Source organism: Gracilinanus agilis, chromosome 6, assembly GCF_016433145.1.
Source record: "Gracilinanus agilis isolate LMUSP501 chromosome 6, AgileGrace, whole genome shotgun sequence".
Lineage (NCBI taxonomy): Eukaryota > Metazoa > Chordata > Mammalia > Didelphimorphia > Didelphidae > Gracilinanus > Gracilinanus agilis.
Genome location: NC_058135.1, coordinates 13920893 through 13937414, shown reverse-complemented (window position 1 = coordinate 13937414; position 16522 = coordinate 13920893). Strand labels below are relative to the sequence as shown.

General features: G+C 45.1%; 1 protein-coding gene across 1 annotated transcript in view; it reads right to left on the bottom strand.

Annotated features, from left to right (window-relative positions):
• Nucleotides 1–8904: 8904 nt before the first annotated feature.
• TEX15 (testis expressed 15, meiosis and synapsis associated) overlaps nt 8905–16522 on the bottom strand; it is a 35307-nt gene continuing 27689 nt past the window's right edge. Inside the window, exon 10 of the mRNA XM_044680262.1 lies at nt 8905–8942. Within this exon, the coding sequence (XP_044536197.1) occupies nt 8905–8942 (38 nt within the window). The remainder of the gene's footprint in view (nt 8943–16522) is intronic.

Below are 16522 nucleotides of genomic sequence, written 5' to 3'. Positions count from 1 at the left end.
CGCGCGCCGCCCCGCCCCCTCCGCGGCGCGCACAGCCGCTCCCAGGGGCCTCCGGGCGGGGCCGAGGGCGGTCCAGGGACGGCGGCGGCGGCCGAGCTGGAGGGAGGCTGCCCGCGCCGCCGGCCGGCCTCCCTGCCGGCCTCCCTGCTGCCCGCCCCGGCCGACTCCGCCCTCGCCCGCAGCCCTCCTCACGCTCCCTGCCCGTCGGGGCCCGTCACTGCCCGGCACTTCCGCCGGAAGGAGCTTGATGGTGGCGCGCGGAGCGGGGGCAGGGGAGGAGGGGCATGAGGCGGTGCCAGAGCGCCAGAGCGCCACCACGCGTCTCGGAGGAAGGCCAGGGAGGAAGGCGTCGCAGGTCCACGGCGGCGGCGCAGTACCACCTCTCCCTCGGCGCCTCAGCTTTGCCCTTTTGCGTCACGTCATGTCCCGCCCCTTGCGCTTTGACGTCTCCCCCCCTTACGCCACCTGCTCTAGGGATTAGTTGCCTTCCCTCGTGCCGCAACGTCATTGCGTAGCCCGGAAGAGGTTTCGCCTTTCATGGGCGCTACCCTTTGCTTTTCTGTTGAGTGGGCGACCTTTTAAAAAAATTTTTTTAATTTTTAAATAGTTTTCCATGTTTACAGGCTTCATTTTCCTTCTCTCCCCCTCCCAGAACCGACAAGCAATTCCACTAGGTTGTGCAAATGTTATCGCGATACCTATTTTCATATTATTCTGTGGATAGTATTCTTTCCCATAAGTCCTTCAGGAATGTTCTGGCTTGTTGCATTGCTACTAGTAGCAAAGTCCATTACACTGGATGTTTCACTTTCTGTGTTCTCCTGGTTCTGCTCATTTCACTCTGCATCAATTCATTGAGGTTCTCCTAGTTCATATAGAAACCCTTCAGATCGTCACTTCTTTCAGCATAGTAGTAGTATTCCATCACCATCATATACCACAATTTGTTCAGCCATTCTCAAATGAAGGGACAATCCTTAATTTTCCAATTTTTTGCTGCCACAAAGAGTGCAACTGAATATTTTTGTGCAAGTATTTTTCCTTATGTCTTTGGGGTACAAACCTAAGCATGGTATTATTACTGGATGAAAGTGGATGCATTCTTTTAAAGCCCTTTGGGCATAATTCCAAATTGCCTTCCAGAATGGCTGGATCAATTCACAAATTCACCACCAATGCAGTGGTGTCCAAATTTTGCCACATCCCCTATAACATTTATTTTCCTTTCCTGTCATATTGGCCAATCTGCTAGATGTGAGGTGGTACCTCAGCATTGTTTTGATTTATATTTCTCTAATTATGAGAGATCTAGAACACTTATTTAGAACATTTATTATTTCCCTCTTTATATTTGTCATTTATCTCTTCTGAATTAATCTTGGTATAGGGTGTAAGATATTGATCTAGACCTAATTTCTCCCATATTGTTTTCCAGTTCACCTAGCAGTTTTTGTCAAATAGTGGGTTCTTGTCCCAAAGGCTGGGATCTTTTGTTTATCGAACATTATCTTGCTACTGTCATTTACCCCAAGTCAATTCCATTGATCCATCCTTCTATCTCTAAGCCAGTACCATATTGTTTTGATGATGATCACTGCTTTATAGCATAGTTTGAGATCTGGTAGTGCTAGGGTGGGCAACCTTTTGTATCTGCATCTGTGAAATGGGAGGAGTAGGCTGGTTAGGTTGTTCTGGCTCTCCAGTGCCATCCTAAGCCCTAGCTCTCTACCCTTAGGCCTACCACCCCACCAGAATAAACATTGGTCACACAGTCACAGGGCAGGTGGAGAAGACCAGTGTGAGGAAGAGTATGGCCCACAGTAAAGGACCTGGGCACGGATCTAACTGTAAACTGCAGCTCCAGGCATTCCAGACCCGGGGAGAGTGGGGGGGGCTGGATCCATACCCTGCAAGCCTAACCCCTATAGTGGGGAGCTTGCCCTGCCAACCTCCCTAGTCTCCTGGATCTCCCTGCCAGCTTCTCGCCTTCTTTCCCGCTACCCTCAGTCCCTTCTCAGGCCCAGGGCCTGAGGCTCCTAGAGTGGAAGCTGGAGAGGGTAGGCTCACCTCCCTTTGTCAGCATTAAACCCCATGTAATCAATGCTTGTTGACTGACTGGTGCTGTACAACAACACTTGAATAAAAGAATATGCCCAATTGCACTTAGAGGTGAACGAAAATAAACAATTTCCTCCCACTGGCATCCATCCACAGAGCCCCAAGCCTTGCTTTGAGGGTGGCAAGTTTGATAGAGGAATTCATCCCTTAGCTGAACAACAGCTCTGAAGGGCACCATGGAGGGGGAGGAGTGCTTAGTAACTGATTCATTCCCTCTCCTAGCCCAGTTGTTCCATTTCACTCAGGCTTTTTGCTTGGAAATTGAACTTTAGACCAGAATTAGAAATGGTTTGATGTGAAGAAAGGCTCATTAGCAGGAGCCTGGGAGCTCTAGAATTAACTATGGCCCTGCGACATGGAAAGGCTGGGTTCTTGTCAAACTTTCTATGAGCTTATTTTACCTTTCCGAAGAGAGAGAAGGGTTTGGAGAGTTGGAATTTCTATATCCTGTTCCTCATTTAGTCCCATGCTTCAGTTTCCCTGCTAGATCTTATCTTTAGAGAAAGTCAGCAGCCCTTTGCTCAGTATGAGGCACTAATGATATGTGCATTGGAGTAATCAGTGGCAAAATTTTCTGATGGGGTGTATGTGTATATATAGACATACATACATACATATATATACAAGAGAGAGAGAGAGACAGAGACAGAGAGAGACAGAGAGAGAGACAGAGAGAGAGACAGAGAGACAGAGACAGACAGAGAGACAGAGACAGACAGAGACAGACAGAGACAGAGAGACAGAGAGAGAGCGCGCCTCTAGAACAGTGTGGTTGTATATTTATGTGTAGATATTGTAGATATGTATAATGCCTTTAGAATACTGTTGTATATTTATGTGTGTATAGAGAATGCCCCTAGAACACTGTTGTTGTATATTTATGTGTGTGTATTTTCTCCCTACTGTGAAAAGCAGATACTTCTTATGCCTTTGAAGCATTATTTGCTGATATATATATTTTTTAAACAACCACCTCCCCCATCCCCTACCCCCACCACCCAGAGACTTTGTGCCATCATTGCTGATTTAGTAGTTATTCAGAAGAGTGGACCTATTTCTTTTTGGACAGTTTAAAACATGATAGTAAAAAAGAGAAACTCCTTAAGCGCACATATTTGTTGGGGGAAACCCATAAACTTTTGGTGGAGTCTAGACAAGTCAGCATTCTTTTAGCAGTAAAAAGACACAATTCAAATGGGGCAACAGTGATAAGACCAAACTGCTTATATAAGCACACTGTGCTCACACACACATGCACATGTGTTTAGTGTTTTTAAATGTTCAGTGAATGTTTAGTGATTTAAAACCCCCAAATTTGGCATCAATAAAAGCTAATTTAAGCTAACAATTATATAGTGCTTTTACTCTACAAACTGTAGATTGTATCATGATCCTCAAAGCAACCAGGTGGCTTACTAGTTCTCTAACTACACAGAGACTGGAGTTAGGGAGACCAGAGTACAGTGGGCCTCAGATACTTCCTAGCTCTGTGACCCTGGACAAGTCATTGAACCTTAGTTTACTCAACTGTAAAATGAGGAAAATAACATCTACAACTCAGGGTTGTTGTGAGGATCAAATAGGATATTTGTAAAGCATCTATCACAGTGCCTGGCACAATAAATATTTGCTCCCTTCCTTCTGGAACAAAGGCACAGTTGGAGACAGAGTGCACTGTTTGAGGAGGGTGATCCATTGGCTAGGCCACAGAATGAGGGAAGAGGAGTAATGTATGATGAGGTTGGGAGGACATTCTACTTTGGGATCAGGTTGCCCCTGACCTATTGGAATATGCCTAGGGAATTACAGTCAGATCAACACATAAAAATCCCCTTGGCTAGTCCAGTAGGTTAGCTGAGAAATGATGAGAACCAGAACCTGAGAGGCGGTCATGTAAATAAGACAGCAGTCAGAATGTGGGATGTGTTGTGTAGAAACCAGACAGGGGCACAGGGTGAAGGAGAGCACTGGAAGGGTAATTCCGAGATCATGAATCCTGGTCTTCCCTGGCTTCCAGAGTAATCTTGTCCCTGTTCTATGGGCCACTCCCAGCTAGTTCCAAACCCTTCTGCCTGCACACCAGTGATGATCATCTCTATTCCTTTCCCACAGGAACCTGGAACTCTGCCCCTAGTTCCCTAGCTCTAACAGGCAACTTTTTACCTTAGACCAGTGATGGTGAACCTTTTAGAAATGGAGTGCCGGGCCCTGCCCCTACCCCTACCCCACTCCCCCAGACCAAGTGCAGTGCCTGTCTCCCCTAGAGACAACAGTGCCATGCCCCACCCCCCTACCCCACGTAGGGGAGGGAGGAAGTGCTCCCATTGGGCTACTGGGCAGAGGGGCTGGGATGTGAAAAAAAATGTTATCAGGCATGGTGGAGAGAAGGAGATTCTGGGCCTAAAGTCAGAAAGGCCTTGGTTTAAATCCTAACCTAGACAACAAGGATGTGCTAATAAATGCTTAACAACTCTCCAGAAAAGAAAAAAAAAACACATTTTAAACTCTTTTGTTTTTTTAAACTCTTATTTTCTGTCATAGTAAAAACTCTTAAAACAGAGGGTCAAGGGCTAAACAAAGGGTTAAGTGACTTGTCCAGAGCCACACAGCTGGGAAGTATCTGAGGTCACATTTAAACCCAGGACCTCCCATTTCCAGACCTAGCTTTTAAGTTTAATATTCATTATTAACCTTTTCTCCATCATTTTCTTAAGCTTAGACAATTAACGAAACAATAAAATAAGTTTTGATTTATAGGTTTCTCTATTTCCTTCTCTGTAAAAGAGAACTGAAGTCTCTTCCAACCATAAATCTAAGATCTTGCCCCAAAGGCTTGTCTCTACTATTCATGTCATCCCAGAGAGGGGATATAAAGGAGATGACTGCCCAGATGAAGAAAGGGCATCAGGTCCAAGGTTGGTGGGGACAATGCAGGAAGAGGATGGAGAAGGAGGAGGAGGAGAAGGAAGTGAGGAAGGTAGGCAAGCAGGCAAAGAGGTTTCATTGCCTTCTGAAGAGGACTCTACAAAGCACACATAGAACCACAGTCAGAGATTGCAAGTTTTCTCCAGTTTATTAGGTTTTTCTCCCTGGATTCTAAAATAAGAGTTTCCCAATGGGCATTTTCTCTTGCTTACACTTTCCAGCAAAACTTTAAATTTTGTTTTATTTTCACTCTGTAGAACAAGAAACATGAAATGGGTGGGAAAGAGAATAGACATCCTGCACTTAACTTGGATTCTATTTCTCAAGGGACAGCAAGACTCCAACTCACACACCATGTATCTGAATAAGGGCAATGACAAAAATAAGACAAGGCAAACAAGGCTATGAAAACATAGGACTCTTGGCAGAGCCTCAGATGGATAGGGAAGCTGGAGAGACAGTTCTTTCTCCCAAAGAACAGAACAGAGTGTATGTGCCAGCATCTGTCCAGCTACACACAAACCACCTGACTCTCTGGGCAAGCCCTTTCAAACTGTTTTCTTGGGAGGCTGTTTGCGCTAAAAACATAAAGAAGCAAAACCTTCTTTTTCTTCTGAAGGGGACGAAATAACCAAAAATTGGAAGGGGAGTCTGGATTCCTAAGCAAGCTAACTTGGGACCTTCATTATTTTATCACCCAATCAAATGGAAGTCAGAACATTTTTATGTGACTCAGATGGTTAAGATCACCACGAATTTACGCACTTACAGAGCTAGAAGGCGGCCTGCTTGGGCCCCTTTATCTGGGCTAGAGGTGTTACAAATCAAAGGCCTAATAAATCTCAACAAAACAACCATTGGAAATGAATTTGGTTTTGTAACACATTAGAGAAAAGGGATTTTCTATTGCCTCATAAGAGGCCAGCTTATAAAACCATTTTGTCCTTGTTTCCGTGCCTGGCTCAGTGTGGGTTTGCTAAGTGGCTAGCCAAAGATTATTCTGACCAAGAAGCTCAACCCTGCTTTAATGTTTCATTACTGATTTGTACCTATTCCCCTCAGTGATGTTTGCTAGCATGCACGGTTTCCCTTTAGATGTGAATCTGCTGGGAACAGAAGCTGGGGAGGAGCGAGCGGGGCTTCGAAACAGAATCTTCTCTCATCAGCTCTCAGGGCTATTTTTCTCGTGTTGCACAAAAGATGCCAACAATATGATATAAGAAGGCATGTGGGAGCTCTGAAAGCACAGGGTCAGGTTCAGGCAAAGGAAAAAGAAAGGACAGTTTCCAGCTACCTTGCTATATAAGAAAGCATGGGGGTCAGGTTCAGGCAAAGTAAAAAAACAAATAAATAAAAATAAATGGACAGATTTCTGCTATGAAAGCATGGGGTTTAGGCAAAGAAATAAAAAAGGCAGGTTCCTACTATCCTGCTATATGAAAACATGAGATCAGGTTCAGATAAAATAGTTAAAAAAAAAAAAGGGGGGGCAGGTTACTGCTACCCTGCTATGAAAGCATGGGGCTTGGGCAGAGTTAAAAACAAAAATTTCAAAAAAAGACAGACTCCTGCTACCTTACTATGAAAACAAAGGGAAAAAAAAAAAAAAGACAAGCTCCTGGTATCCTATTACAAGAAAACATGGTCATGTTATGACGAAGTATTAAAAAAAAAAGAAAAAAAAAAAAAAGGCAGGCTTCTGCTACCCTGCTGAGAAAACAAGGGATTTAGACAAAGTTTAAAAAACAAACAAATAAACAAACAAACAAAACCTCCTGCTAGCATACTATGAAAGCATCAGGTTTAGGCAAAGGGGGGGGGGGGAGGTCAGGTTCCTGCTTATCCTGTTACAGAAAAACCTAGTAAGATATTTAAAAAGAAACTAAAAAGGGAGGCTCCTGCTATTGTGGTGGGCAGCAGGTTCCCCCGCCTAGTACACCCCAATTTCCTAGAAAGATGGCAGGTCAAAGATTACAGGGGGAGATCCCCTCGCAGGGTGGCAGCTGAACAAAGAAACAAGCTTCCGATAGGTAGCCTTAAGATAAGGGTCTGAGCATGAGGGGATTCCTCTAGTTTACACCTCCACACCCTAGGCTTCTCCAGATAACTTGCCTACCTTTATGATCCCTACAACTCCAACATGACTAGGTTTCTCAAGACAGGTTGCTTATGAGCAGGACATCAGAAATGTTGTATGCTTATATTTGAGCCCCCAGAACCAAAGGCACCTACTATGTTACCTGTTCTCCTTCAATGGCCCCCTTTGGCCCAAACCCCATGCTTTAATAGCAAGGTAGTGTTGTGGGGGGCTGGAGATGAACCTTTAGTCCCGGGAGGTGCCCTTTCAAGAATGACAGTCCCGTGGAAACCCTTTAAAGATAGATAGATTCATTTCGGTTGAATGGGCAGGAAGCAACATGCAGGACCAACTGCCTCCCCGAACAGAGAAAAGTTCAGAATTTTCGTATCCTCAAGTGGTCTACGTGACCTGGGAAGGACCCCTGAAAGAAGCCGTATGGTGCCTCGTGGCAAAAGCCAAGGTGCAGTAAAAGCAAGATATCTTTGCAAAGGCAATTTCCTTGGGGTGACATATCCGAACTTCGCGTGTGTTGGCAAGTCCATAAAGGATATGATTTGGGGATCTATGATAAATTTCTGTAAAACAGAATTTCCCCAGCAGACTCTGACACTTGGGCTGCTTCAAAAGGTGTTTTCTCAGCATTACAAGCATCTTTGTAACGAATATATCAAACAGCCGTAGCAGCAGAAAGGAATCTCGATGCAAAGGTCTCTTACTCAGAGCCCCCAAACAACTAGTCTCCTAAAGCTTCACATTCGCCAAGTCTTCTTAATCACCGCTTCCACACCTCCTTAACAATAAGCACAGTCATAAAAATAGGCCATCTCCCAGGAACAGAAATTTTGACTAATCTATATTCAAGCAGGACTCGTAACTTTGATGTAACTTGTTGCATTGTTTCTTTTGTTCCTCACCGAGGTCAGTAAGATAATGGACGTGTAGTGTACTGGCTTGCAAATAAACTCTAGAGAGAAGAGGGAGAAAAGAGAGGCTTTTCTAATCTCTCTTTGGCTGAGTCTCTCTTTTTTCTTTTCTCCTTTCTGTATTTTGTTTCTGTAGTTCCTCCACAGTAAAAGAACCTGCCTGGGGTTTATGTTACACGGGATGTAACAACATATCACAAGTACAAAGGTACAAGATGGTCTTATAATCAAAGAAAACAGTCAAGGCTGGGTGTGGCGGATACAAAAATAACTGTTTGGTGATCTCGTCATCTAAGAAACTTAAAAAGTTTTGATGACATTGACGGAAAAGAAATCTGAAGATTCAAGATGAGCCCTTTTTTGGAATTCGTTCTGAAAACGGAAAGCAAATCCCACTTTGATTCTGAAGAAGGGGAACAAAGTAAAAATAAAATGTAGAGATCGTTCTGGTAGACTGGCCTTGCTCCTCTCTCCCCTTGACAGAATGCAAGCAAGAATGCTTTTATGTGACTTAAGAACCATTTATAAAGTAGAAGGCTTGGCCCTATCTAGAGCTAGAGTGGCTCACAAATGAGAGGCCTGATCAAGCTCAGCAGAAAACGGACATGGAAATGAACTTGGCTTTGGAAAACATTAAAGAAAATGGATTTTCTTATTGCTTAATGAGTGAAATTCTTGGAATTAAAAGTATTCTGTGGCTTCTAAATTTAAAACCAATTTAAAAATACATTGTCATTCAAAGAAAAAAACAACCGAGAAACGTCCCACCCTGCCACCCCCACCCCCACCGCCACCCCCCGGCCCCCAAACCCCTACATGAAGTCCCTTCTGTTCCTGCAGACAGACTGCAAAGTATTTTCAATGTCCATTCTGAAAAGATCCGCGTTGCCAGGAAGCTAAAGGGAAAAAAGAGAAACAAAACAAAATGAGAGATGCCAGTGACCCAGGGCAAAAGGTATCTCCTGTCCCCTTGTTTTTTCTCCTCCCTTTTCCACAGACAAGAGCTGGTCATTGCCCTGTTACTGTATGGACCAGGAAGTAACTGCTCCCCAGGGGAAAAGGTGATCCTTTTCCTGGTGGAGTCCCAGGCCTGATTCTTTTCAATGATTCCCTCCTACTGACACGCTTACTATCACTGTCACTGTTTATAAGAGTATATAACTCAAGTCCAGCGGTCTAATGGAGAGGTAAAAAAATTCCTACAGGGCTCAGAAGGGTTTGGTCCGATACACACTTTTGGGATCCTGGCAGTTAGGCAAGCACCCATCCTGTACCAGGATATTGTGTGCTAAGTGCTTTTTATGAATATGATCTCATTTGATCCTCACCACTCCCCCAGGACAAAGGTGCTGCTATTATTGTCCCCATTTTTCAGCTGAAGAAACCCTCCTAGGTAGGAAAGTGGCAGATTATGGGGATGGAATGAGACAAACATTGTGAAATATGGTCAGTGGATTAATTTGTTCCACTTAAAAAACAATTCTTTGTTATAGAAGATATTGGTTGAGAAGGGGGCTTCGCTGAGCTGTTGTTTTTAAAAGGCATTAATTATTCTTTGAAAATTTAATTTACATTAAAAAAAATTCAATTTAAGGGGCAGCTGGGTGGCTCAATGGATTGAGAGCTAGGCCTCGAGACAAGAGGTCCTGGGTTCAAATCCAGCCTCAGACACTTCCTAGCTGTGTGATCCTGGGCAAGTCACTTGACCCCCATTGCCTAGCCCTTACCGCTCTTCTGCCTTGGAATCAATACACAGCATTGATTCTAAGATGGAAGGTAAGGTTTTTAAAAAAATATACTTAAATTTAAAGTCTGAAAAACCAAACCATGGTTATGGTTACTGGTTATAGGTAAATTAAAAAAAGAAACTCCAGACAGTTTGAGAAATGGTGAAATAACTTATTTTGGTCTGCCTTCGTTGCTGAAAAAGATGAAAGAACTGGGTTGTAAATTTGTACAAGGGCTTGTAAAGGTTAATGATGCAATCCTGAATTAAATGGTACACCAAAAATGGAATTTCAAATAAACAAAAGACACCTTCGCCTGAGGAGCAGCTCACACATGAAGCCTGATTTATCCACCTGCTCCCACTGCACTGAGGAGAGAAACAGAGGGACAGTTTTTAACAGGGTCAAGAAAAGGTACAAATGTGAGAACCATCAATTCCTCCTTGTACCATCTGCTACCTCAGATGAGCTGTGTTTAACAATCATTGAAGGGTCTCCCTGTGGTCAATGGTTTCCATTCTAACCTGGCCTTGAGTTGAAGAAAACCCCATGGAGATCCTAGGGTCTTAAATCTAGGGTTTTAGTTTTAGTTAGGTTTAATAAGGGGCCTTGAAGGCTGACTTATTCAGCTGCCTCATTTTAACAAGGAAGAAAATTAGACCCAGAGGCACAAGAGACTCGCCCAAGGTCATACACTGGTTGCAAAGAGCAGAGCTGAAATTCAAACCCAGGTCCTCTTACTGCAATTTATTTTCCCACTCGGTTACCTGGCTAATTAAAAAAACAAAACAAAATAAAGAACTGTGCTCCTGGAAAATACAAAGGTGTTTTATTATCTGTGACCCTCTCACTCAAGAAAGGGCAGCAACCAGCCACACAGGAAAAACCAAGTGGAAGAAAAATGCTTCTTGGCCAGAATAAAATGGGGAGGCCAACAAATGGTTCATAAGGCTACATCTTGAACAGCAGAATCAAACAGAACCATCCAAAGGGGTAGAGTCTACTCTACCCATGACTTTTCTAAATTAGCCCTAAATCTCATTAAAGTACTGGAGCAAAGGCCTGACTCTATAGCAACATTGCTTCCACGATGATATATAGGTCCAAGTCACTTGTTGTTTTGATCGACATTGCACTGAGACTTTGAATTTAAAGAATATTGATTAAATTGGATTATCCTATCTATGTGCAAAAAGACTAACCCTTCAACTCATAGAACTATAGAACTTCAGAGTTGAAAAGGACCTCAGTAGCCAATTAGTCCAACCAATACTTAGAAAAGAATCTCACCACCCTGTCTTGAAGATCTCCAATGAATAGATGCTTACTAACTCCCCCAAAAGGTCACCCATTTAATTTATAATGAGTTTTAATTGTTAATGAGCTCTTTTCCTAACTTCAAGTCTCAGGGTGCCTCTTGCCGTCTTGCACCCGCAGTTCCTGATCCTGTCCACTTCAGGGCCAAACAGAACAAATTCAATCTCTTGTCTATGTCACAGGAGTCCTTCAAATTCTTGGGGACAGTTATCACATCCTCTCTGAGTCTTCTATTCTCCACGGTAAACAACCAACGTTCCTTCACCAATGCTTTGAACCCCTTCCTCATCTCAGTGTTTCTCTCTATCTTATGTACCAGGGTCCTTCCCAAAGAGAGTCATCCTGCCCTCCAGACGTGATCTGCTGACCAGTGCCCCGGACAGGAGTGCCATCATCTCCTCAGTCCTATACGTTGTGGAGGCTACTATCTCACACTGACAATGTTTCATCCTTCATTTTTGAAGATGACCAATGACATTAGGAGATGATGTCTTGGCTTGCTTGTGAACTAGATTTAAGTAAGGCCGGGTTACACAAAATCATCAGCTCACTCTCTCTTCCCAAGTCATAGAAGTCTAGGGGCAAGACAAAAGTCAGGGCAACAGGAAATGGCCCAGGGATACAGGGGATGACCATGGCCTCTATGCTCTCTGAGCAAGCTCTAGGCTCGGCTTCTTTCACCTTCCTGGTCACTGGAACAAACTTCTCATCCATCTCTTGTGCCAGAGGGAGTCTTCACATGCTCCCTTATGACACCAGTGGATCCAAGGCCTCTCAGTTACCGCCAACTCAGCCTATGTGCCCAGAGGGTTTATGGGGGTGTGGGCCACTGCCCATGCTGCTGCTTGTTGGGGCCACAAGAGAGAGTTGGGTGAGAGACGGAAGAGGACAGACGGCCCTGAAAGGGATTCAGCAAGCCCTTGTACCACAGAGGCTAGTCCTTCCTGGACACTCATGGAGAGATTCCAAGTCCACAAATCTTGTGTCAGATGTTTTTCAAACAAACAAGTTTACCCATCTTGTGCAATTGACACTTTTGAACTAAGCTGAAAGACTTTACATTTCTTTATTTTTACCAAATGTTATCTTATTAGATGCTCACCACTGTGCCTGGCAAAGAGAAGGTGCTTAATAAATGATGAGTGAGTGACTGATTGGTTGCTCCAGTCCGGCAAGTCTTCAAACTCTTATGTCTCAGGCCTCCTTTATACTCACGAAACATCCAGAGGACCTCTCAAAGGGCTCTTGTAGATCTTGTCAACAGTTACGATGTTAGAAATAAAAACACTTTAGTATTATTATGAAAAATTCTAACTCTTTGAACCCCCTGAAAGGGCCTTGGGGACCCCAGAGCACGCTTTGAGAACTGCTGCTGTAGGCAGAGGGGACACTTCTGATCCTTGACTGAATCTCCAGTGAGTTTGCCATCCTCTCCAGCTGGGGGGGGTCATGCATGGGTATGATAAAACTTCCATCGACCCATGACTTTGATCCAGGTCATGGGGCAGCCCACCTATAGGCAGTGGGCCCTGAGATTCTGTTACTGTCAGTTAAGGACTCCAGGTAGTCAAGTTCTGTCAGAATAAAGGGGGAGGGGAGGTCCAGTCTAACTGTGTTTCCCTCTCTGGGAGCAGGACTCCAGGGTAAATGATCTGTAGCCTCTAAGGTCTAAGTGGGAAGGGACCCTACAGATTGTCTTATCCCAACCTAAACCAAGGATCAGTAAGGCCTTAGATCAGCTGGCAGCCAAGGCACCGGCCCTCTGCTTCTGGGGCTGGTAGTTATCTTTGCAGGGATGAGCTGACTTGGACTACACTGGGACCTAACCGTGCAGCCTGCCAGTAGGTATAAAGCATCTACTGTGGGGCAGGCAGCTACACTAAGTGCTGAGAAAATGCAGAGATATTACACTGTGTCAGCCTTGCCTCAGCCCAGAAGGAATCTCAACTTCTCCAGGTATGTCTGAAAGGTGGAAAAAAAAAATACGTGGGCAATGTCCTAGACTGATCCCTGGTGCCCAAAATTCACTGTAGCATTAAAAACTCATTCTGGTGTGTAAGGGATGTCCCCCTCAGGTTCCCTCACCTGCCCCAGCTTATCCCAAATGATCTGAGATGGCTCCCTAAGGGGTGCAGCAATCTGCTAGAAAATTTTAGAATCCCATAGTCGGGAGAACCCTTGGAGATCACTTTGGGGTCTCTTCCCTTGTTCTTCATTTGGGAAAAAAACCTCTAGCTTGTCAGTACGATTTAGAAATGAATCCCCTGCTGCAGGTGTGATCAGAGGGGGGCAAAGGACAGATGGCGAGACTCCTGCCTGTGTCATGAGTGCTGAGCCACCTTGCTGATTCATGCCCAGCGGTGGATCCACCTGTGCCCATCTGTGGCTTTCTTCAAGAGGGACTTCCTGGACATTTCCTTACACAATTAGTTTGGGACTCTCCATTTATTCATACTGAATTTCTCAGCCCCTTGTTCCAGACCATTAAGGCCTTTATGGATTTGTATTATGTCATCCAATGTATGGATTTGATAAATATGCCTTTATAATAAAATGGTAGAGTACCAGAGGCCAACGACAGATACCTGAGGGCAGGTCGCATGCTCCATACTTAAGTCCACTAGGAACAGTCCTTTCGGTGCAGCTATGTGCTCAGATCTAGATTCACCTGACTATACGGTCATCCAGGTCCCACATCTCCCATTTCTTTGACAAAGATGCTATAAAATTCCTGGGTGGGTACTGGGACTCTAGCGATACATTTCCTATGGAAGTCTACGATAATGTTAGCATTGTAATACTGTTAAATAAGGAAATGCAATGTCCAAGTGCAACCTCTTCCTAATGTTCATAAACTGTTTCTTTGCCGATCTGTTCTAAAAGGATGCCAGGAAGTGAGAAGAGGAATAACCAAGGAGAGAATCCGCTTTCATTCCTTTCTTGACAGTTAAGATGCTTATCTCATCTGGGGCCACAAGGCAATTGTTCCATCTTCCATGTTTCCTCAAAGATAGTTGAGGACAGCTCAGTAGTAAACTCTGTAGTTCTTTCAGGGCCTGGCATGGTCCAGCCTTAAAATCATCAAGGACAGCCAGGAATTCACTGCCATCTCTTCACATGTTTGGAGTTTTAACATCTTCAAAAGAAGCCAGAGAGCAGCTGAAATAGTTTGGTCCACTGAAAAGAACACTGAGCTTGGGAGTCGGGAGATCCATTTTTAAATTCCACCTTTTACATAGGCTTGACTATGTGACCGTAGGCTACTCACATCGTCTCTGAGCCTTGGTGAGTTCCTCTGAAAAGCCAGGGTGGTAGTAATAATAATAATAACAATAATAATAATACTAGTGCTAGTGTTAGAAAGCTGGGACTCTCAGACCGTCAAGAGAAATGTGAATTGTCAATATCACTAGCACTGGGTCATCTGCCTCAAGAGATGGGCACCTCCTTTTCATGGCCACATCAGGTTCTTGATTGGCTTTTCTTTTTCTTCTAAACTAAATCCAGCACAGTCAAGAGTTCTGGAGGTCTCAGACCACGGGATGGTTCCCTGTCTTGATATGTGCCTTCCTAAAATGGAGGGAATGTGCCCTAGTGCCTGGCATCCTAGTATTGACTATCATGAGCATCCTAATGGGGTGGTTGCTGTTCTCCATGGTTCCCACTGTCTCCACTTTATCAGACCCAGAATAAGGAGTCTTCTCCACCTTCTTTAGGATAAGCAATCAGCAAGGGAAATAAAAAGATAGATGTAGAGGAGAGAAAAATGGGAAAAGAAACACTGAGACAAAAAGAGAGACAGAAAGTAAAAAGAGGGAGAGAAACAGAGACAGAGAGATGGAGACAGACACAGACAGAGAAGAGGAAAGGGAGAAAAACAAGGAGAAAGACAGAGAGACAGAGAATTGGAGACTGACAGAGAACCAGAGACAGAAAGGAGAGAGGCTGAGGGACAGAGACAGGGGTGGGGTGGAGAGAAACAAAGATAAAGACAGAAACAGACAGAAAGAGAAAGGCTGACAGAGGGCCAGAGATAGAAAGGGGAGAAGGTGAGGGACAGAGGCAGAAAAGAGATGGAGAAAGAGCAAGATCCCCAACTGCTGTCCAGTGGTCAAGTCCCAGCCCACCTCGCCCATCTTTGGGGTCGTGGCTGAGGGAGGAAGGACCTCACTAGACTGACACACAGTCTCACCTTTAGATTTCTTTCACTTTTAGTTCTTTATACAAATTCTCTCTGCCAAGCTATCCCCATCCAGGTCATAGCTTTCCCTGCAGGTGCCTACTTTCTTGAGATGGTGCACTCTCCAATGGCCATGCAGGCTACAGAATCCATTCTTTATACAGGAGGGGCACACCAATAGAATCTTGTCTAGTCCCGTCCCAACAAGACTCGGTGCTTCCTAGGAGGTCCCAGCCACTTCCCTCCCTGAGGACCCCAGACACCATGACTTCTCTCAGAGCTAAAGGAGGCATATGAGCCAGGGATGGCCGAGAGGCTGGTAGTTTTCAGAAAGCCAATGATTCAGCTGGTGTTTCTGTGGAGGCAAAGATCTGGAAACTGAGCTGGAGAATGGCTGATCAAATGGTGCCTCGTGGATGTGAGGGCACCCTCCTGTGTGCTCATGGATGACGGGACAAAAGGGATTCTGGATTCAGACCAACTTGGAAAGACTTCCAGGAGCCGACATGGGGAGAAGACAGCATTTCTACAGGGATGACGACGCTCCTGAAAGGCTTTGGGGACCCAATGGATTGGATGATGGGAGGGCCTGGGAGGGGCTACGCTTATCCCATAGAAAGGCTTTTTCTTTCTCTTTCCATGAAAGGGAAGGGCGCTGGGGAAGGCAGAGTCCCCTGGGGATGGAGTGACCAAAGAAACAAGGTTGTTGGAGCATTTTTAAGAGGAGACCTAGGGTCCAGCCTGTAGGGAATAGACAAGCCAGAGTCTTGAGAATGATGGCATGTGGAGGAGGAGGCTTGATGCTGACGAGATGCCAGAAGTTTCCTTTGTTTCAGACACGAATCTGCAGAGAAGGCCCAGACGCGGGAGGGCTGTGCCAGGGGGTCTGTCTTGGCCCCTTTGCCACCCCTCAGAAAGGCAAGGCTAAGGCCTGCCTTGGCCACGCTCTTCCAGAGCTGCCTCTGAGGGTGTCCCTTAAGGCTGGGCCACTCCAAGGTGATGTGACTGGCCCAGACTCTTCCCGAGGGCCTGAGCCTTAGGGCTGGATGATAAGGAAAAGGCTGGTCCTCATCTCATTTTATCCTCAGAAGCACCCTGGGCGGTGGGGGTGGTTACGATGCCCATTTTACAAATGAGGAAAAGGGGGCAAGCAGAGGTAAGGGCTCCTGCGCAGGGAGACGCGGCAGAGGCAGGCTTCGAAGGTAGGTTTTCCTAATTGGGCCCAGAGCTGTGAAGGTGATCCCACTTTAGA